Here is a 26,516-nt window from a genome sequence, read left to right as displayed (position 1 = left end):
CATTTTTATTGATCTTTGGAATGTTTCTTAGGATAGCCACTGTTTCTAACTTTTTCGCAGTTTATAAAGTAGCCTGTCTGTCCATTTTTTAAGTGGATGATTTCATGTTTGATGTTGAAATCTGTTCATTGTTCACTTGATCAATTAATATCACTTCATAATTTTATGCTTCCGTTTCCATGACTTGGATAAGAAAATTTGGATAATGGCTTTCTATCAAATCATCTTGGTCATTAAAATATACAGTGAATAATTGAAGCCTCAACATACCTACATCTAACATGTTAGAAGTCACATTCTGTTTATTAGAATGTCTGTTCTGTTTCCTACTGCTTAACCAATTAACCAAGTAAATAAAAAGCTTGTCCTCTGTCTGTGAGCTACATTTGGAGCTAAGTTTTTTTTTTGATGGACCTTCTGGAATTTCTGTAATTAACATATGTAGAAATTCCTCTATCCACAACTTTAGTCACCTTTTCGAAAAAATCAGGTCAATTGTAAACCAGTTGTTATTGCAAGCTGCAATCTTTGGCTTTGCTACTTTGCCACAATCAAAAATGTATAAAAGTAATAGGAATCTCTGCGTTTTGTAGCATTGCTTGCTTTGATTTACCTTGAATGATGAACTTGTGAAAATCCAATTTCTTTCTTTGTTTAAAGAAGGTAATTGTAACCTGAGATACAATGAGAATAGATAATTTGTCGCAGATTTTTCTCTTTCATGCTTGAACATAAATTGTGACCAAGTGATGATTGAATGAACTCAAGCAGGGAGGATCTGGTTTGTATACCACAGCTGTTCCATGTCTCTCCTGTTGATTTTAAATGGGTAGAAAATCTGGTGCTTCAGGCATGATTCTTATGGTCAAACTACATTTTAGATTTAAATGCTTAAGAGGAAATTTGTTCCTTTTTTATATCCTAAAAACTCTTCCATCCAAAACTATTGGATATTTGAGATAAAGTATTAAACTAAAGATCTAAGGGATTCTGTAGACATGAAAATGATGATAAAATAGCCAGAAAGTCTCACGTTTTCTTTGTTTGTGTCATTAAAAACTGATATAAATATTTAAGTCAATGCAGGAGGTACTTTTTTTACACAAGACTTTGGAATATACTTCTGTAGGAAAGAAATCAAAAGGACATGAGAACATGCTAAGTATGGGATTAGGACCCTTCCTTCTGTATCTTGTAAGTAGTTTTTATTTTATATAGAACCTACCTATTGGTAGATCCAATCGAACATGAGGAACGAGTCATGGATGGACTTCTAGTAATTGCCATGAACAAACACCGTGAGCTATGCACTATTCAGTCCAGTGGTGGTATAATGCTTCTAAAAGATCAGGTCAGTAGTCAGCACATGTGTGCACTTTTATTTTCTTAAACTGACATGCTGGCATTGTACAGCGGACAATCAGCACCTGAAATGGAAAAGATCAGATTAACATTATTTATCTTCAGATTTTAAAAATTTGATCTGTAAAGTTAATAATCTCCTTTCTTTTGTGATGTTAAAGATTTCTGTTCTTTCTCAAATGTTGAAGTGCTGTATGTTTTGAGCATATTATTTACCTTTCAATTATTAAAGAGATGCTGCGTTATTAGAGGAGTTTAGGAATAGGTGGAGGTCACTTAGCCTACCAAGCCTGCCTTACTAATCTAGATCATGGCTGGTCATCTCCACAATGCACATTTTCTGTGCCATCGCCATATTCCTTAAAGTTATTAGTCTCCAGAAATCTTAGGATATCTTGAACCAGATCAAGGATTGAATTTCCAAGGCTTGTGGGCTATATTTATAATCCAGTGGAGATAGTGAGGTCTGCAGATGCTGGAGATCAGAGTTGAGAGTGTGCTGCTGGAAAAGCACAGTAGGTCAGGCAGCATCCGAGGAGCAGGAAAATCGACGTTTTGGGCCGGAGCCCTTCATGAAAAATTCCGAATTGCTAATCCAACTGCCATATTCTGGCCCATTCACTTAGTCTGTCCAAGTCTATGTGAAACGTCCGTGGACCCTCCTCACAATCTACATTCCCTCCCAGCGTGGTGTCAGCAGCAAATTTAGAACTATTATACTTGGTCCTCAAATCTAGATTGCTTATCTAGATTGTGAACAGTTATAGACTTAGCCCTTGTACCCCACAAGTAACAGTCTGCAGTCCTGAGAATGATGCTGCCTTTGGGATGTTAGGCTGTTCAGATGAGTCTAAAGAATCCTAGTTGACATTCTTTACTCAGCCAAACTCAATGGAAATAAATTAAATGACCATTTGTTTGAAGAACCTTACACAGTTGACTGCATTTTTAAAACTAATCCAACTATTATTAACTGTTTTGGGAGTCCTGAGGTTTTGGAAGATGCTTCATAGATGTAAACTGTTACTACGTTAGAAGCAATTTCATGCGAAAATTGTTTCCAATTGCCTTAAAATTGTTAAAAATCTGGGAGTGCAATTCCCAAAATTGGTTATACTTGTTTTGCATTGAGTTTACGCTGTCACATTATTACTATTGTATTCTCTTTATTTTTTTTTTAAGACTTATAAAGATCCATTTCTCCCCTCTCTTTGCATAGGATTATTTTGTTTAGATACAAATTTGTCAGAAATACTGTCCCATTGTCTAACATAACTTCCATTTATGTTAACATAACAATAATGGAATGGACATCCTAATATTGAAGACTAGAATCATAGAATCCTTACAACGTGGAAAGAGACCATTCGAATGTGTGTTGAACCTCTGAAGAGCATCCCACACAAACTCAACACCCCCACCCATTCCTGTAACCGCATATATACCATGCCCAATCCACCTCTTTTGGACTGTTGGAGGAAACCACAGCACCTGGCAGAAACCTGCCCAGACATGGGCAGACTGTGCAAACTCCATACACCGTTTCCCAAGATTGGAATCAAACTGCTAACTACTGTGCTGCCCATTTCCATTTGAACGATTATAGACAGCTTTTTAATTGAAAGGTTGTTGTCTATTAGGCAAAAAGGGATAAGTTACAGGCTATTTCTAAAAGCTATGCACCAAACTGCATCATCCAGGCTTCTCCTGTAGATTGATTTGATGTTTAGATACAAATTTATACAAAATAGTAGGACCTATGATTATGTGATGCAGTTTGGTTTTTCCATTAATTTTAGTTAAAGATAGCATGTACTTATTGATTCATTGCTTTCAGTAGGACCCTAACGTACATGAAAGCACGACAAGACATTACGACCTTGAATTGGCAATCAAAAACAATATTTAAAGGTGCATGCTCCTGCAAACACTGATTTATATATATATCTACTTTGCATTCCAGTGGAGAAATGTGTAACAATGATTTTTCACTCTTTTTCTTTTGATATTCAAACCATTGAGAAAGTTGCACTCACATTTGGATTCAGCCTAGAATGGGGAAAGTGGGGAAGACTTTGCAAGCTACAAATGCGTGACATTAGTCAGTCTACAATCTTTATTCCTATCAAGAAGTAATATATCATCCTTTCTTAACCAGCCCAATGGTTTTAAAATACATTTCATAAATGTCAACAGGCAAGATCTTATCTATGCCTATATAGTAGTAAGGATATTTCTCAATAACCCAGCTGTCTTCAGGAATAGCTGGTGAGTGCTTGCCTACATACTCTGTCAATCCATCATCCTCCCATTCTGTGACCCTGCTCCGGTAATGAGGATTAGGCTGTCCGTGGAACAAAGGCCCTTTACACCAGGTTATTGACACCTTGACTGTAACTATGGAAAAGATTTGCAACTAAAAGGTGCATATACCCTTGGAACTATTAACTTTTCAAGACCAGTCAATAAGTATCAAAATGTGTCTCTGTGAATGACTATGCTTTTGTCAATGAAGTTTAGCCTGCAATATATAAATGAGTAGTAGAACTATATTTGCTGCATGAAAGAGTGCAGGTGGGTACTCAATGAGTTAGCATGGTAGGTGAAGGAGGAAGGGTGGGTGACCGTCAGAACTAAGTTGTAGTATGACGTGCAGTGGAGGATAGGTAGAGGGCATTAGGTTGCATGATGAGAACTGCTGGAATTTTTTGAAGAACTTGTGTAATGGATTCTTGGTTTAAGAGCAATTCTAGTTTCCAGAATAATTTCTATTACTTTCACACATTCACTGGTACTTGTAAAGTGTTTATGCTTTGCAACAGAATGCCATAAAAGTTGAAAATAGACTCGGCTCAAAACACATTGGCAGTCCCTTGCCACATGTTAAAGTTCTTGGATTCTGGGTAATCCAAGATGGAGGATGGGAAGAATTTCTGGCTGTAAGAGGGCTGTTCCCTTTTTTTTTGAGATATTTTAGGTGTTGGAGGTGATTTCCTCGAATTCGAGGAACAGCAAATACTGTTTTATATGCTGTTGCATTGTTTTGGAACTTGAGAGAAAAAAAAAGTCAAAACAACAGCACTTTTAAAAGGGAGAGGAGCAGACAAAGGCAGCACATGGACAGTCAGTGCAAGGGAGAGAGACAGCGAGAAAGAGAAAGAAACTCACACAGCTAACTGACACAGCAGTGAACCTGCACAGTTACTGCCTTTGCTGTATCGCTGGACCTCTGGAGTGGGTCTGGGAAAAATTAACAAAGTGAAATTTACAACTGATCTTGGAGGAACCCAATTGGGAGAGCTCACAGCACAGAAACAGATAAGGGCGGCACGGTGGCTCAGTGGTTAGCACTGCTGCCTCATAGCACCAGAGACCTGGGTTCAATTCCCGCCTCAGGCGACTCTCTGTGTGGAGTTTGCACATTCTCCCTGTGTCTGCGTGGGTTTCCTCCTGGTGCTCCGGTTTCCTCCCACAGTCCAAAGATGTGCAAGTCAGGTGAATTGGCCATGCTAAATTGTCCGTAGTGTTATTGCAGAGAAGTTATTTGGGTTGAACTGAGAAATGAGAGAGGAATGATCACCTTATTAGGATTGTATTATAGTCTCCCTAATAGTCAGCGGGAAATTGAGAAACAAATTTGTAAGGAATCTGTTATTTGTAAGAATAATAGGGTGGTTATGTTAGGGGATTTTAACTTTCCAAACATAGACTGGGACTGCCAGTTAGGGCAGGCAGAAGGTTAGATGGAGTTTAAAGGTTTAGATGGAGAGGAATTTAAGTGTGTACAAGATTTTTTTCTGATTCAGTATGTGGATGTACTGACTACAGAAGGTGTAAAACTTGACCTACTCTTGGGAAATAAGGCAGGGCAGGTGACTGAGGTGTCAGTGGGGAAGCACCTTGGAACCAGTGATTATAATTCTATTAGTTTTAAACTAGTGATGGAAAAGGATAGACCAGATCTACAAGTTGAAGTTCTAAATTGAAGAAAGGCTAATTTTGATGGCGTTAGGCAAGAACTTTCAAAAGCTGATTGGAGGCAGATGTTTTCAGGTAAAGGGACAGCTGGAAAATGGGAAGCCTTCAGAAATGAGATAACAAGAATCCAGAGAAAGTATATTCCTGTCAGGGTGCAAGGGAAGGCTGGTAGGTATAGGGAATGGTGGATGACTAAAGAAATTGAGGGTTTGGTTAAGAAAAATAAGGAAGCATATGTAAGGTATAGACAGGAGAGATTGAGTGAATCCTTAGTGTATAAAGGCAGTAGGAGTATACTTAAGAGGGAAATCAGGATGGCAAAAAGGAGACATGAGGTAGCTTTGGCAAATAGCGTTAAGGAGAATCAAGAGGGTTTTTTACAAATACATTAAAGACAAAAGGGTAACTAGGAGAGAATAGGGCCCCTCAAAGATCAGCAAGGCAGTCTTTGTGTGGAGCCATAGGAGATGGGGGAGATACTAAATGTGTGTTTTGCATCAGTGTTTACTGTGGAAAAGGACATGGAAGATATAGAATGTAGGGAAATAGATAGTGACACCTTAAAACATGTCCATATTATAGAGGAGGAAGTAATGGATGTCTTGAAATGCATAAAGGTGGATAAATCCCCAGGACCTGATCAGGTGTACCCTAGAATTCTGTGGGAAGTGATTGCTGGGCCCCTTGCTGAGATATTTGTATCATCGATAGTCACAGGTGAGGTGCCGGAAACACTGGAGATTGGCTAATGTGGTGCCACTGTTTAAGAAAGGTGGTAAGGACAAGCCGGGGAACTATAGACCGGTGAGCCTGATGTCGGGGGTGGGCAAGTTGTTGGAGGGATTCCTCTGGGACAGGATGTACATGTATTTGGAAAGTCAAGGACTGACTAGGAATAGTCAACATGGCTTTGTGTGTGGCAAATCATGTCTCAAACTTGATTGAGTTTTTTGAAGTAGTAACCAAGAGGATTGATGAGGACAGAGCAATGGACATGATCTATATGGATTTCAGTAAGGCGTTCGACAAGGTTCCCCATGGGAGACTGGTTGGCAAGGTTAGATCTCATGGAATACAGGGAGAACTAGCCGTTTGGATACAGAACTGGCTCAAAGGTAGAAGACAGAGGGTGATGGTGGAGGGTTGTTTTCAGACTGGAGGCCTGTGACCAGTGGAGTGCTACAGGGATCGGTGCTGGGTCCACTACATTTCATCATTTACATTAATGATTTGGATGTGAGCATAAGAAGTATAGTTAGTAAATTTGCAGATGACACCAAAATTGGAGGTTACCTCAGATTACAATGGGATCTTGACCAAATGGGCCAATGGGTTGAGGAGTGACAGATGGAGTTTAATTCAGATAAATGTGAGGTGCTGCATTTTGGGAAAGCAAATCTTAGCAGGACTTATACACTTAATGGGAAGGTTCTAGGGAGTGTTGCTGAACAAAGTGACCTTGGAGTGCAGGTTCATAGCTCCTTGAAAGTAGAGTTGCAGGTAGATAGGATAGTGAAGAAGGCATTTGGTATGCTTTCCTTTATTCATCAGAGTATGGAGGGCAGGATTTGAGAGATCATGTTGCGGCTGTTCAGGACATTGGTTAGGCCACTGTTGGAATATTGTGTACAATTCTGGTCTCCTTCCTATGGAAAGGGTGTTGTGAAACCTGAAAGGGTTCAGAAAAGATTTACAAGGATGTTGCCAGGGTTGGAGGATTTGAGCTATAGGGAGAGGCTGAATAGACTAGGGTTGTTTGCCCTGGAGCATTGGAGGCTGTGGGGTGACCTTATAGAGGTTTATAAAATCATGAGGGAATTACTAGACAAAGTCTTTTCCTTGGGGTAGGAGAGTCCAAAACTAGAGGGCATAGGTTTAGGGTGAGAGGGGAAAGATATAAAAGAGACCTAAGGGGCAACATTTTCACAAAGGGTGGTGCGAGTATGGAATGAGTTGCCAGAGGAAATGTTGGTCGTTAGTACAATTGCAACATTTAAAAAGCATCTGGATGGGTATATTAATAGGAAGGGTTTGGAAGATTATGGGCCAAGTGCTGGCAGGTGGGACTAGATTTGTTTGGGATATTTAGTCGGCATGGACGAGTTGGACCGAAGGGTCTGTTTCCATGCTGTACATCTCTGACTTTGACAGTTGCTGATGCTTAGTAAGGTTTTTTTTGTGGAAGGTTGGGCCTCCAGAATTGCCTTTTCTGCCCTCCCTACCCGAGTTTGCAGCCAGGCTTGTCTCCTGGTGAGCCATTTTGTGGACAGTCCTTTCAACTTCATCTCCTATCACTTGTGTTCTGTGATTCACCCCTCTCAACTTGCCAGCCCTTCCACTGGGTGGTAAAGTATAGGTGTTAATTCAATATTACTGTCCTTGTTCAAATCTGATTAACAAAGTCCAAAATGTCAGATATGCCTAGAGAGAAGACAATTATCTGCATAGCATGAAAATCCTAGGAAATAGCTGATTGACAACATTGTAATACACCATTACTGCATTCCGTCAAATGCAGATAAATGTAAATGTAGCTGAAATAGACAGTGACTTTAATTTTTGAATCCATTGCTAACCCCAACCCCGCCCCCCCTCCCGCAAGGTTCTTCCTTGCATTGTGATTTGTACAGAATCATGTAGTGGGAGGAGGGAAGTGTTTGTAATAGAGGTGTGGAATGAAGTGCATGTGGTGATGAGGCTTAATGCAAAGTGGAGCCAAGACCATCATTTGATCTTTGATGAGAAAGTGAGGTCTGCAGATGCTGGAGATCAAAGTTTAAACTTTATTGCTGGAACAGCACAGCAGGTCAGGCAGCATCCAGGGAACAGGAGATTCGACGTTTCGGGCACAGGCCCTTCCTGAAGAAGGGCCTGTGCCCGAAACGTCGAATCTCCTGTTCCCTGGATGCTGCCTGACCTGCTGTGCTGTTCCAGCAATAAAGTTTCAACTTTGATCTTTGATGGTCAGTCAGTTGAAATATTATGGTTCTGAACCCATTTCTAAGAATGATACTGAGGTGTTGTTGTCTGTCACCTTGCTTGAGCAATGCGTCCATTTTGAAAATGTTAGCCCTATTTTTCAGATTCTTCCAAGGCCTTGCATGGTCCCCATGTCTAGAAAGCCTTTAAGCCCTACAACCTCTTGAGATCTCCATATTTGTTTACTAGTCCTTTTATAAATTCCCTCTTTTTAACTGCTCCATCACTCAGAGTTTTGCTTTCCTGAGCTATGGAATGAATTCCCCAAACCCCTTGGCTTCACAACCTCTTTCCTGGTTCAGAAGCTTCTTAGGGCAAATGATTAAAAGCTTGATCTTGATATCAAATGCGTAAGACATTTACCACTTTGAAGGTACTACAGATTATTGTAGGGTCTACTTGTATTTATAACACTTTTTTTTCTATTGATATAAATTAGCCATTTATAATGGCTATATACATATGAATGATAGGACAAGATCAAGCTCAGCTTTGATGCCCTTTATAGTGATGTGTGCTATCTAGGATATCATGAAAAGAATAATTAATTGGATGAGGTAATGCTTTGAACTCCTACAAAAATCAACATTTCCAGGAGAAATGGGAACAAGGAAGAGCAATAATTGTATCATTTTATTTTAGGTTCTTCGTTGTACTAAAATAGCCGGTGTTAAGGTGGCAGAAATCACAGAGTTGATGCAAAAAGCTCTGGAAAATGATAAGAAAGTCAGGCAAGTTGATGTTAAACTCCTAATAATTTTTTGTGTAAAATGCTGTTTTGAAAATAAATTAATTTTTTGGGTTGGAGTTCCAATGAAATGTGAATAGGCAGAGTCAGGATGAGATTTTTATCCTCAGGGAGTTGAAATATTTCCCAGCTCAGTCTCCCCGCTTCAGAAGAATGTGCTCACCAGGATGGAGTGCTCATTGCTGAGGGTGGATGACAGCAGTATTCAGACAAACTGATCCTGGATAATGTTTGGATGCAGACTGAAAGAGCTACCAGCTGCTGAGCAGGATGTTTAAATTGCCTCGTTTTGTGTTTTTGATTGAGCCCAGAAAACCATCAGACTCTGAAAATACCTGAGCCCCTACTTGATTGACAGCTCTGGCTCATTGCTCGCTGTCAGGTTCACAATTTATTAATTCAGTATTGGGTGGGTTCAGGTGCTTCGCAGTTTTTGCTTTTAAATTTTCAAAGGGTCTGGATGATAGACCTTTTAATGACAAGGAGTTTTTGTAAACATAGCAGAAACTTATGAAAGTTTCAAATATCTTTTTTTCACTTATCCAACATGCACTGTAGGATTCAATTGGTTTTATAGAGTGAATGGGGAATGAAGTGGATTGGTGGGAGGAGGGGCATATCTTGACTTGCTTATGGGTGGGGTTGGGGAAGAGAACCTTTTAAAAGATTCCATTATGCAGAACTATACCTCATCACAACTCTGAGGTGCCATTAATCTCAACTTTTAAAAGCTGGCCTGACTTCATGAAAATTGAGGAGGGCTCGATCATGCCAGGTGTGGGATTTCAACTTGAAGAGTCCTGAAGAGTAGAAACTTCCAGCATAAAAGGTCTCTGACACAAGTGCACTAGAGTCTGTTGTTTTATATAAGATAATTCTCCTGGAGATGATTAGCTCAGGTTCTCTGCTGTTTTCTGATGGATTCTGAAGTCATATGATACCAGGTTATAGTCCAACCGGGTTTATTTGAAATCACAAGTGTTTGGAGCGCTGTTCCTTTGTCATGTGGAGTGAAGAGAAGTGCACAAGCATACATTTATAGGCAAAGAAATCAAAAGATCATACAAATGGTGAGAGTGGAGTGTTGACAGATTGAATAATAAGTCTCTGCAATTGATCGAAAGTGTCAGACGGTGTGAGTAAAGTGTCAAATGAAGGGATGACCTATAACTCGATTAATTGAGGCAGAGAGATAATTACAAAAGATTAAAAATAAGATGGTGCGGGAACCAGACCAAATGGCTGGAATAATATGATCGGTGTAGGGGTAGCATGCCAAGGGTCTAACCAAAGAAATAAGTAATCCAAAACTGTACAAACTAATTAGAGAGATCATAACAAGTTATCATGGTGATGGTGTCAAAACAGGACAGTAAAGATTTTACAGATACAGAACAGTATAGTGGGGTTACATGTAGCGCGACATGAACCTAAGTTCACGAATCAGGCTGTCTTTATGGGTATGGAACCTGGCTATAAGTTTCTGTTCAGTGATTCTACACTGTTGTGTATCTCGAAGGCCGCGTTGGATATCACTTATCCGAAGATTGGAGGCTGAATGTCCTTGAGTGCTGAAGTGTTCCCTGACTGGGAGGGAACGCTCCTACCTGGCTTGTCGACACTCCACTCTCACCTTCTGTACAATCTTTTGATCTCTGCCTATAAATTCTGTGCCTGTGTGCTTCTCTTCACTCCACCTGACAAAGAGCAGTACTCACAAAGCTTGTGATTTCAAATAAACCTGTTGGACTATATCCTGGTGTTGTGTGGCTTCTCCACCTCAGTCCAACACCAGCACCTCCACATCATGGAATTTCTCATAGTGTACTGCAGGGTCCTGGCTCCCTTCCAGTAAATGGTGAATATTAAGTTGTAAAACGAAGCTCAAGCAAATTTATTTATAACAGTTGTAAACCCAACTGCTAAGATTTTATGCAGAAGCTTAATAAATTATCTGTAAATTTTGCATTGGGCAGGAAGGAAGGTGGAAAGTTTGGTTTTGCAGAATCCATCCCAAATAAACGAATCACTGCCTTTAAGCTGAATGAAGCTCCAGTGGATACAGATGGTGTTGAAGAACAAGTTGAAGAAATTGTATCAAAGGCTGAACCATCCACACGACAGTATCTTTTACTTAATGATCTAGTTACTTGTATTAACTTAAAGCTGAAGATTCATTTGCTTTAAAAATTTATACCTGTACTGGAATGAGCATTATATTTACATTTTTAATGGTTCAAGTTAATCATTTGTTGCCATCATGTTAAACTCTCAATCAAATCCTTGTTTAAACTTTTAATTTGATTTCTAACATAGGTCTGCGTGCAGAGTCAAGATTAGAGTGTTGCTGGAAAAGCACAGCAGATCAGGCAGGTTCTGAGGAGCAGGAAAATCGATGTTTCAGGCAGGAGCCCTTCATCGGTTCATGATGAAGGGCTCCTGCCTGAAATGTCGATTTCTCCTGCTCCTCGGATGCTGCCTGACCTGCTGTGCTTTTCCAGCACCACTCTAATCTTGACTCTGATCTCCAGCATCTGCAGTCCTCACTTTCAGCACATAAGTCCGTGTGCATCAAACATGATAGGATGTTGCATATAATGTTCTGGAGCAACAAAAAGAAAAATTGCAAAGTCCACCACGTGTTTGAACGAGGGAAAAAAGGGAAGTCAAACGTGCATTTATATAGCCTGTTTCACAACCTTGATTCATCCCAAAGGGCTATACAAAAGTATAGTCAATGTTGTAATGCAGCAAACAAAGCCAATTTGCACACAGCACCATCCCAAAAAAGCAATGTAGTAATTACTAGATGATGTTTCTTTAAATCAGGTTAACTGAAAGATAAATATTAGCCAGGATAATAACTAGCATTTTTTCAAGTGAGTTCAGTAGTTTCTTTTACATTCCTTGGTTTAACATTTCATCTGAAAGGCCACACCTGAAGAAGTGTAAGACCTCCCTCAGTACTGCACTTTAATGTCAACATAGCGTTTTACAAAATCCACAAGCTTCTGATTCCATCACGGAATTGGTACGAAGTGAACATCCGCTAATAATTTTGTCATATCTAACTGTTCTACGGCTGACAAGTAATTTGTAGTTGTGACCGATGAGTGAGGTTAAATCAGATGAAATGATGCTCTTGTAGAGCATCCACGCTGATATAGACTCGTTGAATGGAATGGCCTGATTGGATACTATAAAACAGTGTTACTTGCATTAGAGTAAATTCTTAAAGATATTATGACATCTCAGGTGACTTGCTGTCAGTTAAGCTTTGAGTGTAGTCCCTGATGTAAAGCAGGGTAATTCAAACAACCAATGTGGAATGTCTCTCAATGATCAGATAAATCTATTTTTGTGATGCTGATTGAGGGACAAATAAAAATCAGGGCGTCAAGAGAACTGTGCTCTTCAAATAGTGCTGTGGGAACTTGTCCTCCTCAGAGGTAGACTAGGCTTTTGTTTGCTACTATATCTAATAGAAAATACTTCTAAAAGCATAGTACACTCAGTAGTTCCACCATTTGGCAACTCAAGCGAAATACCAGGAAAAAGAAACCACTTTACGTGATCTTCATTGATCTAACCAAGAGTTTTAATTCAGTCAATGGGAAGGTGCTGTGGAAGACTCTGTCAAAGGTTGGCTGTCCAGAGAAATTCATCACCATCCTCTGTTTCCCCTCGACTGGTGCTCACCAATAATAGTATGACAGAATCCTTCTTAGATCAAGCTAGAGGTCAAGCCGGTCGCTGTCATCACCCTCCCCTGTTTCTTCACCACCATTCTCAAGAGCAAGCTTTGCAATGGTGTGGACATTGTTTACTGGATGGATGGAAAGTTTTTCACCATTGACCAGTTGAAATCCAAAAAGAAAACAGGATTGATCTTGCTTGGGGAACTTCAGTATGCAGCTGACATACTCTGGAGATCTTGAAGACTCTCTGAACACTTACAGGAGAGCATACCGAAGAATTGGTCTCAGCCTCAACTTCAGGCAGATTCAAATTCTCTATCAAGCTGTTCAAGGTCAAGTTCCAGTCCATCCCTCCACTTAAGGTCAGCAAAGAAATCCTCCCAAAACCTGGGACACTCTCCCCTACCTGGGAAGCTACTCCTCATCTAAGGCTGACATTGGAACAAAGATTCAAACTTGAATTGAATCTGCAAGTACTGCCTTCAGATACCCAATGATAAGAGTCTTCAACAGTGACATCCTTAGTCTAAGGCAAGCATTCTCTGATTCTTGTGTATGGCTTTGTGATTTGAGAGAAGATTTGTAGCTCAGCTTGTGGATCAGGTTGTAAGTTTGCTTGCTGAGCTGGTAGATTTGTTTACAGATGTTTCATCACGCTAGGTAGCATCAACAGTTAGTCTCTGAAGTGCTGGTGTTCTGTCCCGCTTGCTACTTATGTGTTTTGGTCAGTTGTAGTGGGTGATATCACTTCCGGCTCTTTTTCCGAGGGGTTGGCAAATGGGGTCCAAATCCCATGTTAATGGAGTTCCTGATTGAATGCCAGGCCTCTAGGGATTCATGTACATGTCATTGTTTAGTCTATCCCAGTCAAACTGGTGTCCCTCTTTGTCTGTGTGTATAGATACTAGTGATAGTTGGTCATGTCTTTTGGTGGCTAGTTTCCTGCCTGACTGTCCAATGTAATGTTTGTTGCAGTCCTAGCAGGGTATTTTGTATATGATGGTCATTCTGCTGGTTGTTGCTACAGGGTCCTTTAAATTCATCAGGAGTTATTTCAGTGTGGTGGAAGGTTTGTGGGCTACCATGATGCTTAGGGGCTGGAGTAGTCTGGTTGTCATCTCCAAGATGTCTTTAATGTATGGTAGGGCAGCTAGAGTCTCTGAGCATGTTGTGCCTTCTTGTTTCGGTCTGTTGTGTACATTGCCATACATTAAAGATATCTCAGAGATGACTACCAGGATATTCTGGCCCCTAGGCATCATGACCGCCCACAAAACTTCCACCAACAACCAGCAAAATGAATGTCACGTGCAAAATACCCTACAAAGACTGCAGCAAACATTACATTGGATAGACGGGCAGGAAACTAGCCACCAGGGTTTATGAGCACCAACTAGCCAGCAAAAGACATGATCAACTATCACTAGTATCTATACACAGAGACGAAGAGGGATACCAGTTCGACTGGGACAATATATCCATCCTGGGTCAGGCTAAACAAAGACACACACAGGAATTCCTAGAGGCCTGGCTTTCAAACCAGATCTCCGTAAACAAACGTATCGATTTGGACCCATTTACTAACCTCTCAGAAAATGAACTGGAAGTGATATCACCCACCATAACAGATCAAGACACACAAATAGCAAGTGGGACAGAACACCAGTGCTTCATCGTAGGCTCACTGATGATGTTAACTGAGCATGGCGATGAAGTGTCTGAGAACAAATCTACCAGTTCAGCGAGCAAACTTACAACCTGATCATCTTTATGGCTCCAAAACTTGGACTATGCATAGACACCACCTCGAAGCCATTGAAGTACCATTAACACTGTTGACAAGGGTTCTTGGCATCAGCTAGGGTGACTGGTGTACTAACATCGGTGTCCTCAAAGCAGCCGTTAGCCTAGCATCCGGACCTTGGTCATCCAAAACCAACTCCACTGGGCTGGTCATATGCCTACAATGCCTGACTTCTGACACCAAAACAAATCACCTAGCCCAAGGAAGGCTTTTAACTGAGAGTAGGACAAAGGAAGTATTTCAGACTACCTGAAGGCTTCCCTCGAGAAATGTAGCAATTAGATATCAGCAAGTGGAAGATCCTCATTTGAAAGAAAAATGTACTGACTTTAAGAGTATAGATAGATGGGCAACATTAACAACGTAATTAAACACCTTTTTGTACAAGGCATAAGATCTCCAAGTTGTGGAGTGAGTCTGGCAGCATCTATGGAGAAAGAAATGGAATTAACGTTTTAAGTCCAATGTGACTTTTTGGAAATTGGTGCAGGTATAGGGAATAATGATGGATGTCTCAGATTTTGATATTTTACTTCTGGATGTTATGTAAATGTATTATATTTATAAGCACTAGGCGTATTCGATATATAGGTACATACCACTACCAAAGAGGGGTAACATGGCAGAAGGCTATGGAAGTAATACAGGAAACGAGGGCACCATCTCATTATTTGTGGAGTACAAAACAACAAAAATGGTGAACCAAGACTACATTTGTAAACTGCTGTATCAAAACTTCAATGTACTAAAACCTTGGGTACCCATCAGTAGTTAATATAGTTTTGAGAAAATATAGTATGCATTGTTTTTTGATTAAGGTTTTATGTTGCTCGGGTAATGCTTTTCTTAACTAGAAACAGTATTCCAAAACCAATTGTGCGTGCTCCTGGAACAGGTCAAATTGGGGAAGGGATCCAAAATGAATGGATGATTGATGAGTTGGAGGAAGAGGAAGAAGACGAAGAGGATATTGTTCCCGAACCAGGTGCCCAGAGTTTGGGCACTGATAATGAAAGAGCAAACCAACGTACAGATGGTAAATATGGCACACTTGCATGGTCTAATGTTCGGTTTAGAATTGAAGACTTGCTAACTACTTGTCTTTTTTTTGTCTAAGCTGAGGTTATCCAACTGTCAGACAGTGAAGAAGAAGAGGTTGTAATACTGGAACCACAAGAAACAGAAAAGAAAGGAAGGTGGGTTGCAAAACCTGTTAAGTGAATTATTTGAACTTTTATTTAAAACTTAAAACCCAGCTGGCGGTTAAGTAAGGCAAATTGTTTCTGTGCCACCTGGGAGTTTTGGCTGGCAGTGCTGGCAATGGTTAGCTTAAGGTTGGGAGTGAAGTGGAAGGTTCCATAACTGCGATCGATCACATATTCAAACTCCACAACCCATCATTTTCTGCCTGGTTACAGTAGCTGCAGCTGGCTCTCTCCTGGACAATTGATACAAGAAGGTCATGGCCAAGTAGTTGTAGTTGCATGAAATTTTAAAACCCACCTGATCTCCATTGTACCTCCATGTTGGTGTGTGCGTTCTGTTTCTCCATCGTGAGTCAGCAACTCGCAGTGCTGGAGGACCTCTCATTGACCCTTCAGCATCCGTCACCCTGGCCCTTTGAACAATCTTCTTCATCTTTTGATGCACAACTTCGATGTGCCTGTGGTTTATTTTCAGCTGCATAACAGGGAAATAGTTTTTAGTTGTAATAATGTTAATATTTTTATTGAATCAGAATTTTAATTATGCCCCCAGTACCTCCATTCCATCAATGTTGGAAACAACGCCTGAGAGATTTTTCCCTGATGCTTGCACCATCATTTGGACTTCAGTTTGGGGCAGGAAGATGGTAGTTGTAATGGAGCTGTTGGGGACATGTGGGAGGGGAAGGGGACTGCTCGAAGAACCTCCCATTGAATTTAAAGGACTATGCAATGGGCGGCACGGTGGCACAGTGGTTAGCACTGCTGCCTCACAGCGCCAGAGACCCGGGTTCAATTCCCGCCTCAGGCGACTGACTGTGTGGAGTTTGCACATTCTCCCCGTGTCTGCGTGGGTTTCCTCTGGGTGCTCCGGTTTCCTCCCACAGTCCAAAAGATGTGCAGGTCAGGTGAATTGGCCATGCTAAATTGCCTGTTGTGTTAGGTAAGGGGTAAATTAGAGGTATGGGTGGGTTGCGCTTCGGTGGGACGGTGTGGACTTGTTGGGCCAAAGGGCCTGTTTCCACACTGTAATGTAATCTGTAAAGCCCTAAATAAGTCATCGCACAGCAGTAATACCAGTATTTTTAATCAGCTCACGTTAGATTAGATTAGATTCCCCTACAGTGTGGAAACAGGCCCTTCGGCCCAACCAGTCTACACCGACCCTCCGAAGAGTAACCCACCCAGACCCATTTCCCTCTGACTAATGCACCTAACACAATGGGCAATTTAGCATGGCCAATCCAGCCGACCTGCACATCTTTGGACTGTGGGAGGAAACCGGAGCATCTGAAGCAAACCCACACAGACACGGGGAGAATGTGTAAACTCCACACAGACAGTTGCCCGAGGCAGGAATCGAACCTGGGTTCTTGGTGCTGTAAGGCAGCAGTGCTAGCCACTGTGCCACCTTTCTAGCATGATAATGTCTAATGGACTCATTAAACATGAACTCCTATGGAGCCTGCTTGGATATGCTGCAGAGTCCAGATTTGAGCATCAATCGGATCTGTGGAGGTCAGGTGCTGTTGTAGTCCTCTGGCGGTGAATTTCTCAGAATTTCACAATGTTAGCACTACAAGATCTGTGCACAATGTAATTTTAATATTGATGAGCACAAATGGTACAGTCTATTGGATTCTGGGACTGGAAGAAACTGTACTTCTGAGATGGCTTCACCTGATTCAGAATGGAATCAAGATCCCAGTGGCAGGTAAAAAAACATTATGAAGATGTGAGGGTGGAAGTGGGGAACGTAAACTGAAGAAAAATATTGGTATATAAAGAGAACAATGATAGGAAATGTTTAAAAATAGTGATTAGTAGAGTTCAGATAAATATATTTAACTTTGAAATAGAACAAGGTCAAACCTAGCCGATAATGAGACACCATAAGTGAGTAAAAATAGTGTAACATTGAAGTTAAAGGAACAGGCATATACAGACCGTGCACATTCTAAGATTGCCTGTTGTAGCGTTGTTTTGCTTTCCCATCACTCGGTTATTGGGACTAGAATTCTTGTTGCAGATACCAAGATTTGTATTACCTTAACTGACTTGATTGTTGCCATAGAAAACCATTTAGAAACTGAAAAGGTAATAAGGAATATTTAGCATGGATTTCAGAAAGGTAGATTATGCTTGCCCGATCTTATTGAGTTATTTGAAAGAACAAATAGACATGGATGATGCATTGGATATTCAACGACATCCACAGGCCTTTGATAGATTCATGACTGGTAGAAGACAAGTAAAAGGTTGAGTATCTCAAAACTACCAAGAATAAATCAGAAACATTTAGGTGTTAAATTACATCTTGTGGTGTTAGGTGGCACAAGGTCTTCCATGAGGATTGGGAAGAGAAAAGGAAGGCAGACTTCATTGTCTCGTTCTATGGTTGTGACTGTCACTTTGACCGTGACTGCCACTGCCACTGTGACTGCCAGGACCTCAAGGCATTGATAAGTACTTTTAAGATGTAGTCATTCTTGCAATGAATGAAACCTGTTAGCATATTTCCATACAGCCATCGCTCTGAATCACTAATGTGATGATAATCCAATTTGTCCATGTGGTATTGATGAAAGGATAAATATTGGCCCCTGTTCAAAATCAGGAAGCACTTGGGCAGAGTAGGTAAGAAAAAGGCTGTGCTTGTTAGGAGAGAAATAGAGCAGCATGAGACACCAAATTAATACGATGGGCCACAGAAGGAACGGTGACATGCAGGATAGCTTTTCCAGCGGGGTTAGAATCTGGAATATACAACTCAGGTGTTTGGGGCAAGATTTAATATAGAGGTCTTTTATTTTTTTAAAAAAGAGAATTGAATGATTATTTGAAGAAAATGAATTTCGGAGCTACAGGGTAAAGACTGGTGATTCGAACTATGTGACATGCTGTTGCAAAGAGCTAGTGCAGTGTAAAGACTGGCTCCTGTGCTGTAAAAGCATTCTATAATTCTAGGATGCATAGTGGCTCAGTGGTTAGCACTGCTGCCTCACAGCGCCAGGGACCGGGGTTCGATTCCAGCCTCAGGCGACTGTCTGTGTGGAGTTTGCATGTTCATCCTATGTCTGCATGTCTTTCGACTGGGTGCTATGGGAAAGATGTGTAGATTTGGATGGATTGGTCATTGCTCTGTAGTGTTTAGGGATGTGCAGCCTAGGTGGTTAGTAAATGTGGGGTTATGGGGATGGGGGTGTGGTGAGATGCTCTTCAGTGGGTCAGTGCAAACTTATGGGCCAAGCAGCCTCCATCTGCAGTCTAATCCTATGAGTCTTTAACATTGGGAACATCTCCACAGCTGCTGTTCAAAATAGTGCTACAGCATGTTTACCTTTGAAAGAAGACTGGACCTTGATTTAATATCACACACAAAAGGTGACATCAACCAACCACCTCAATAATGCACTGGAGTGTCAACCTTAATTTTATGCTTGGATCTCTGGAAGGCTTTTCAGATTCAAATCTTGTAAATTGAGAGGAGTGCCTTCAACTGAGCCACAGCTGGTGCTGAAGTTGGAACTGCTATTGATCTCTACTTAACAATTTGGATTCTAGAATCGGGTACACGCTATCAAAGTTTGAGACTGATGACAAATTGAGGATTCTTGTTAATACTAAGAAAGAATGTTCCGAAATAGATATCAGTAATGAATCTTGCCGAATGGCTATATAAGTAGCAATGTAATTCAAAACCCAAGTATGAAGTTGTATATTTTAATGAGGAGCCACCCAGTTCTCGGAAGATGAGTCTAAATGTGTTAGCACAAAGGAATATTTCTGAAAACGATGTGTCTTGTCAAAGTTTTTCATCTTGCACTTATAGGGACAACTTGTAACGAAATACTACTGTCAGGGGAAACCACTTGTTTTTTTTGTTTTTTTTTGCTCAGGGGCCCCCGGGCCAGGTGGGAAACCACATTTATACTGTATGAGGAAGCATGCTGATTGGTTGACATGAGAAATTCACCAATTAATAATAACTGACAGTTAAGGAAGAAAGATCTTAAACTTGAAAGGGTTCAGAAAAGATTTACAAGGATGTTGCCAGGCTGGGAGGGTTTGAGCTATAGGGAGAGGCTGACAGGCTGGGGCTATTTTCTCTGGAGCGTCTGAGGCTGAGGGGTGACCTTATAGAGGTTTATAAAATCATAGCGGTACGGATAGGATAAATAGACAAGGTTTTTTCCCCAGAGTAGGCGAGTCCATCACTAGAGTCATAGGTTTAAGACGAGAGGGAAAGATTTTAAAAGGGAGCTAAGGGGCAACTTTTTCACGCAGATGGTGGTGCATGTATGGAATGAACTGCCAGAGGAAGTGGTGGAGGCTGGTACAATTACAACATTTAAAAGGCATCTGGATGGGTTTATAAATAGGAAGGGTCTGGGGGGATATGGAATAAATGCTGGCAAATGAGACTAGATTAATTTAGGATATCTGGTCAGCATGGATGAGTTGAACTGAAGAGTCTGTTTCTGTGACTCTCTATGACTCTGTAACTATGGAGCTTTGTTTAAATCAGGTAGGTTGACTGATTTTGGTCATGTCATCGTTGAGAAATGAACCATAAAGTGAATGATACCCGCTTTGTTGAATTGAAACAGCCGCATGTTCTTTCTGTCTGCAAAAAGCAGGCCTCTGTATATTACATGTAGCTTCCAGTATGCACAAGTGTGTCACACTGCAAGCTTCACTGATAATAAATTAATTGCAAATGCAATTCCAGGCTTATTCAGGGTTACTTCATAAATATGATTCCATAACTGGACAACGTCACGGGCTGGTTGGAAACAGTCAGTACCTACTTTGTCTGAAAGAGCCGAAGGGATATGTCATCTCATAAAAGTGACCAGTCATTTGGATGTAGGGTCTGTGATACTGGCATTACACAGACATTCAAAATCATATTCCCGATCATTCATTTGTATGATGTGCAGAGCAGTATCAACACTTGTCTTGATAGCAGCGTCCTAGAAGTCCCGTAGCTTCTGCTGTTAGTGTTTGGGATACCTTCAACTTTCCACGGTAATCTTGGGTAGACTGGGTACTTTACAGCTCCAAAAGTGATGGTTAGGCCTATTTGTGAGTTTGCACAATACAGTGAGAAATGATCTGATCAGGCCAGCCGTTATCCTGCAGGATGACATTGGGCCCTATTTCAACATCAAGCTTACACAGTAAACAAATGGCTCCTGTTTACAAGGTCACCCATAAGGCCAACTAATAACACGTGGACCCTGCAGGAATTCTAATGTGTGCAGGCTTGTGGCAGACTGTAATACAAAACCTGTCCCTTTTTCTCAATCAAAATGCCAAAGAAATGCCATTTGACTGCCCCATTTCAGAGGCTATTTCAGTGCAGACTGGAGTCTGTTAAGCCATGTAAGGAATTCCTTGCGTAGAGCCATGAATTCAAATGTTAAAGGAATCTGAGGGTACAGATCCAGAAATGATGAAAAATAGTTATGTGGGTTAACAAACCTATAAAATATAAAAACAAAACATTAGGGTTCATAAATAGAAGAACAGAATTCCGAAGCAGAAATGTTGAATGTTAAGCTTGTATAGAACCTTGATTTAGACCATGAATGTAGTATTTTACTTGTTTAAGATTTGCACGTTTTTAAAACATAAAGACGTTAAAAAGTGTGCAAAAGACCATTTACAAAGATGTGACCAAAACTGATGAACAAAACTTACCAGGGCTGACCAATTGGGGTTCCTGTTCTCTATAAAAGGCAACATTGAGAGTGATCTTAGCGAGGTTTTTAAAATTATGAAAGGGTTCAGTAGGGTAGATGTAGATGAAATGTTCCAGTTTTCATTCACTTGATGAATTTTCTGTAAATCAGTAATGCATTTGACCTAATAACTAAGGTTGATGATCAATTGTTTTTGTTTTATACTTTAGAAAAATAAATTCTGAAGACACCCAGCAAACATCAACAAATAAAATGGTGCCAAACAATAAAAACAAGAAAAAACAGAAGAAAAAAGGAGCCCAGCTGTGATTATCTGTGAAATAATTTGACGATGGAACCTTTTGAAGCTATGCAGAAGTGCATTACTTTGTTATTCATGTTAATGTTTTATCCTTGGAGGAGACATATAAAATTGCACCGTTGCAAATGTCAAGAAATGGGTTTGAATTGATATTCTTTACGTTTGCTTATTTGTAATAAGTGACTATTTCAAGTATGTAAAATTTTGTTTGGATAAATTCATTTAAATATTCTTTTGGGTCTTTGCTAACCATTTATCGATACCTGGTGGCTACTTCTCAGGGATTTTAAGTTTTAATTCATTATGTCTGTGGTTATTTTAGCAGTTCCACCTTTGTTGCTAATTAATGGTTCAATGGAACTACTGCCATTTGTACAGATATTGCCCATGAGAGCCTATGTGAAGTAAATTTTATCTTTATTCCTCAACTTTTTAAACTTGCCTTTTTAATCCTCTGTTCAATCAAGTCTGTTAATATGCCTAAATGTTGGCCTGTTTAAATTGTTTTCTTGAATAAAGTCCTGTGGAGAAATTTTGAAATTGACTGAACAGCTCTGAAGCACCCATTCTTACAATTAAAGGCTTGTGTGACCATTCAGAATCTGACCATTATGTTTCACTGTACTTTCCATTTTGAGTTTCTGTTTTGTATGCAGAGTAATGAACAATTAGCATTTCTGAAATCCCTTTTTCATCATCATGTACCTATAGGCACTTCAGCGGCATAAGGAAAAATGGATACTGAGCCAAGGAAGAAGATAAAGGGCTATTAATTGATCCTTAAGGGCCAGCATTGGTAGTGAGGTGCTGGTTACCCATGAACCTTTCTGCTCGGAACATATTGCTCTGATGATCTTGGTTGTGTCAACCCATTGACTTATTTGTCCTGCCCACCTCTGGAGGGAAAGTTAGATGGAATTTCAAGGAAGTGGGGCTAGGTAGGAGATCTGAAAGGTTGCTATCAGGTCAGTGAGATGATTTTTCATGCCGCGATGTGATCTTGCCAGATGTGAGTGAGCGGTAGAATGATGGTGGGTAACAAATTAGTGGCAAATAGGTAGCAGCAGCACAGGTAGATACTGGCAAGTCCTTGGAGGACAGTATTTTTCAGTGAGACCCCCTTTGTTTCCTTGCATGCCACCACCCTGTAGCCATCTGCTGTAGTTACAGGGTGGGAATCCTGCTCCAGAATGAGAACCTTGCAGCTGAGGCCCCAAATAATTCTTAATGATTTCATCTGCCATTTACAGGTGTCTCCAGATTCTGCCTGTTGCTGCAATGCCTACTACTTCCATTGGAGCTGCTGACCAAACGTTTGGGGATCTGACCAACCTTCTGTCTTTAACTGGACAGCACTGAGAGAGCCTTTTTCATTGGTCTCCAGTGAGGTTGAGAATGTAGGCAATTGGCGTTTGCTCCCAATCCCTCTAACTCTCTTCATAGCTGGTAAGATTCATCAGTAAAGTTGCCATAATCCTAACCAACCATCGATCTGCGCTCATTAGAGGTGAGACAACTGGTGGTGATTTAACCTGGAGGGCACCACCTCAGACAAGGGGAGAGGTTGGAAAGATGGGAGCTTCATAGTGGCCTCAGCCAGTGTTGGAATTGAATCTGAATTTTTGGAATCACTGGATCTCAAACCAGCCATTTCACCAACTAAGCTAACAGATCCTCCCCCACCCCCATAACTAGATAAATGAATGAGTATCTTGTATCACTAAAGCTGAGCAAATTGTTTTATTTCAATATTCTCACCTTGCAGACTTTTATTCAATAAACTTGATTTTTTTTCAAGTTGAAATGTTCCTGTATTGTGGTAAATGTTTATTTTTGTGCGCTTTTCCTGCATCATACAGCTTTGTGGTTGACCTTTTTATTTAAGTGAATGTCAAATGTTAATTTTGATTTGTTCATCAACATTATATAATAAACTCCGGCCTGCCCAGGAAATCAGGTGCCAGTTAGCTGCAGGGGCAGCACAGTGCCTCAGTAGTTAGCACTGCTGCCTCACAGCGCCAGGGACCCGGGTTGGATTCTAGCCTTGGGTGACTGTGCAACTCCACACAAACATTCTCCCCGTGTCTACGTGGGTTTCCTCCGGGTGCTCCGGTTTCCTCCCACAGTCCAAAGATGTGCAGGTCAGGTGAATTGGCCATGCTAAATTGCCCGTACATGGTAGGGAAATGGGTCTGGTTGGGTTACTCTTCAAAGGGCCGGTGTGGACTTGTTGGGCCGAAGGGCCTGTTTCCATGCTGTGGGGAATCTAATCTAAAAAAATACTAGAAATGGCTGAGAGACCTTGACTCTTTGTTGCTACAAGGTGAGTGTGCATTTTAAAACTGTAGGATCAAGACTGCTCATAAATACTGGTATACCTGGCTGCAATACAGGATTTCACCTTTTAAGGTAACTCTTTAGAACTATTCACTATTCCCTTCCAATGGCCAATACCATCAAAGTCCCCAATATCCACATCCCCAGGGGATTCCCTGAATCTAGACAATGGTGATTTTACCAGGTTATACATGTTGGGATTTTGTTTTTATTGTTTGAAGTTTGGAAAAACAATTTAAACAGCATCTTTAACATACTAAAATGTCCCAAAGTATGTAATTTAGCACCAGAAAGTAAAATAATAGAGTATTAGAAAAATAAAACAATACTATCACAGCTGGTCAAAAGGCAAGTCAAAGAGAAAGCTTTTAAGGAGTATTTTAAAGCAAGAGTTTTAAAAAGAATTCACGGGCTGTGGATGTCACTGGAAGGGCCATTATTTATTAACTATCTTTAATGGCAAGTAGTGCTGGTGCTGCTAAGTGTCTTTTAACTTTTGCTGTCTTTGGGGTAATGATATACCCAAGGCCATTATGGAGTTCCAAAGTTTTCCCAGCAACATTGAAGAAATGGTGGTTATATTTCAATGTCGAGATGCTGTGTGGCTTGGAAGGAACTTGCAGGTGGTGGTGTTCCCATTGATCTGCTGCCTTGTAAGTGGTGCAAGTCATGGATTAGAAAGAGTTGCTGCAGTGCATCTTGTAGATGATTGATGCACAGTGACAGCAGTGTCAATGGTGAAGGGAGTGAATGTTGAAGGTGGTGGGCTGGGTGCCCAAAAAGTGGACTAATTTTTCTTGGATGGTGTTAAACTTCTTAACTGCACCACTCATCCAGGTCAGCAGAGTAGATATGACAGTGAGTTGCTTACTGCATAAGTCCTAGTGTGTAATGTGTTCTTGTAGCTGTAGTACTTTTATAGTTTGTCGCATTTCTGTTTCTCATCAATGGTGATCCCTCAGAATGTTGATCGTGGGCATTGCGTGATGGCAATACCTTTGAATATCGAGGAGCAATTGTTAGATTCATTCTAATGCCTTGAAACACTCAAGATTGCCTCTTAACTCAGGCAATATATAATTGCCATGCAGTTCAGTGACTCATATGTTACTTGCCACTTGGCTCACCCAGCCCAGGATGCTAACTCCACCACAAGATCCTTCCTAAAGGCTTCTGACTTCCGGCAACTCAAACTGAGAGTGAGTGTGTGGGTTATTGCTTTGTAAGTGCCATTTGATAAAATGGATTGTCAACACTTGAAGGATTTTAAACAAAAGGCATAGAATAGTGTATTGAAAAAAGAATCAATCTCCAGATTCAGATTTAGATCAGATGAACAACCACTGTTTCAGTATTTCAGAAGTCACAAATGATGCTGAATATTATGAAATCAGCAAACATCCCACTTCTGACCTCTTGATCGTCATGCAACACAGAAATTTACTTATTGGTAGAAACATGCCAACCCTAATCCCAAACTACACTAGTCCCATGTATCTGTGCTTGGCCCATGTCCCTTCAAATCTATATCCAAAATGTCTTTTACACAGGGGTTAGTGTGTGGGTTGAACTTCCAGAGGAAGTGATGGACGTGGGTAGTTATGCTTACAAGTTTCCCCTCATTCTATGCCTCCTAGTCTTGAAATTCCCCACCATTGCAAAAAGACACCTGCCATTCACCTTATCCATGCCCCTCATGATTTTATAAACCGCTATAACCTCCTAAACTACAGTGATAGAAGTCCCAGCCTATCCAGTCCTATGACTCATTCCAGAACCTTTTCCAGCTTGATAACCTTCCACTCCTAAGCAGCTAAAAATTGTTGGACAGTAGAGTGACAGAGCTGGAAACAGACCCTTTGGTCCAACTTGTCCATGCTGGCCAGATAGATTATCTTGAGAAACTGGAGCTCCTCTGGCACAGAGTGCCCCTATTTCTGAGCCAGGAGGCCTGGGTTCAAGCACTACAAGCCCCAGAGCAGGAAAAGGGCCACATACAGCAAATACTGCCACAGACTACAACAATGATTAAAAATTGAAGGTTCTATAATTGAATAGATTGAATATATTGAATTATAACAGGACATAAACTGACATCTCAGGTAAAGGTATGATCTGAAAGTTATCAGATCAGTACTGCAAGATGACAAAGGCCACAACCTGAATATTCAAGGATACATGGCATTTCAGACAGACGAAAAGCTGGGAAAGATGGAGGGATAGCTCAGCTAACTATGGGGGAATGGCACGGTGGTTCAGTGGTTAATATTGCTGCCTCATCATACTAGGGACCCGGTTCAATTCCAGCCTTGAGTGACTTGTCTGTGTTGTTATGGACTAGGCCAGACTGCTCAAAACGTTCTTAAGCAGGCAGCCCCAGACCACAACTTTGTAAT

The 26,516-nt window shown here is 40.8% G+C and overlaps 1 protein-coding gene across 1 annotated transcript in view; it reads left to right on the top strand.

Annotated features, from left to right (window-relative positions):
* exosc9 (exosome component 9) overlaps positions 1-22,389 on the top strand; it is a 65,788-nt gene extending 43,399 nt beyond the window's left edge. The window contains exons 7-12 of the mRNA XM_043674027.2: positions 1,219-1,351; positions 8,962-9,050; positions 11,044-11,190; positions 15,430-15,605; positions 15,687-15,765; positions 21,692-22,389. Of these exons, the coding sequence (XP_043529962.1) occupies positions 1,219-1,351; positions 8,962-9,050; positions 11,044-11,190; positions 15,430-15,605; positions 15,687-15,765; positions 21,692-21,791 (724 nt within the window). The 3' untranslated portion in view covers positions 21,792-22,389. The remainder of the gene's footprint in view (positions 1-1,218; positions 1,352-8,961; positions 9,051-11,043; positions 11,191-15,429; positions 15,606-15,686; positions 15,766-21,691) is intronic.
* Positions 22,390-26,516: the final 4,127 nt, after the last annotated feature.

Source organism: Chiloscyllium plagiosum, unplaced genomic scaffold (assembly GCF_037043375.1).
Source record: "Chiloscyllium plagiosum isolate Xiang-an unplaced genomic scaffold, Cpla_swu_hap1 HiC_scaffold_36, whole genome shotgun sequence".
NCBI classification, from domain to species: domain Eukaryota; kingdom Metazoa; phylum Chordata; class Chondrichthyes; order Orectolobiformes; family Hemiscylliidae; genus Chiloscyllium; species Chiloscyllium plagiosum.
This window is presented reverse-complemented; position numbering and strand designations above follow the sequence as displayed.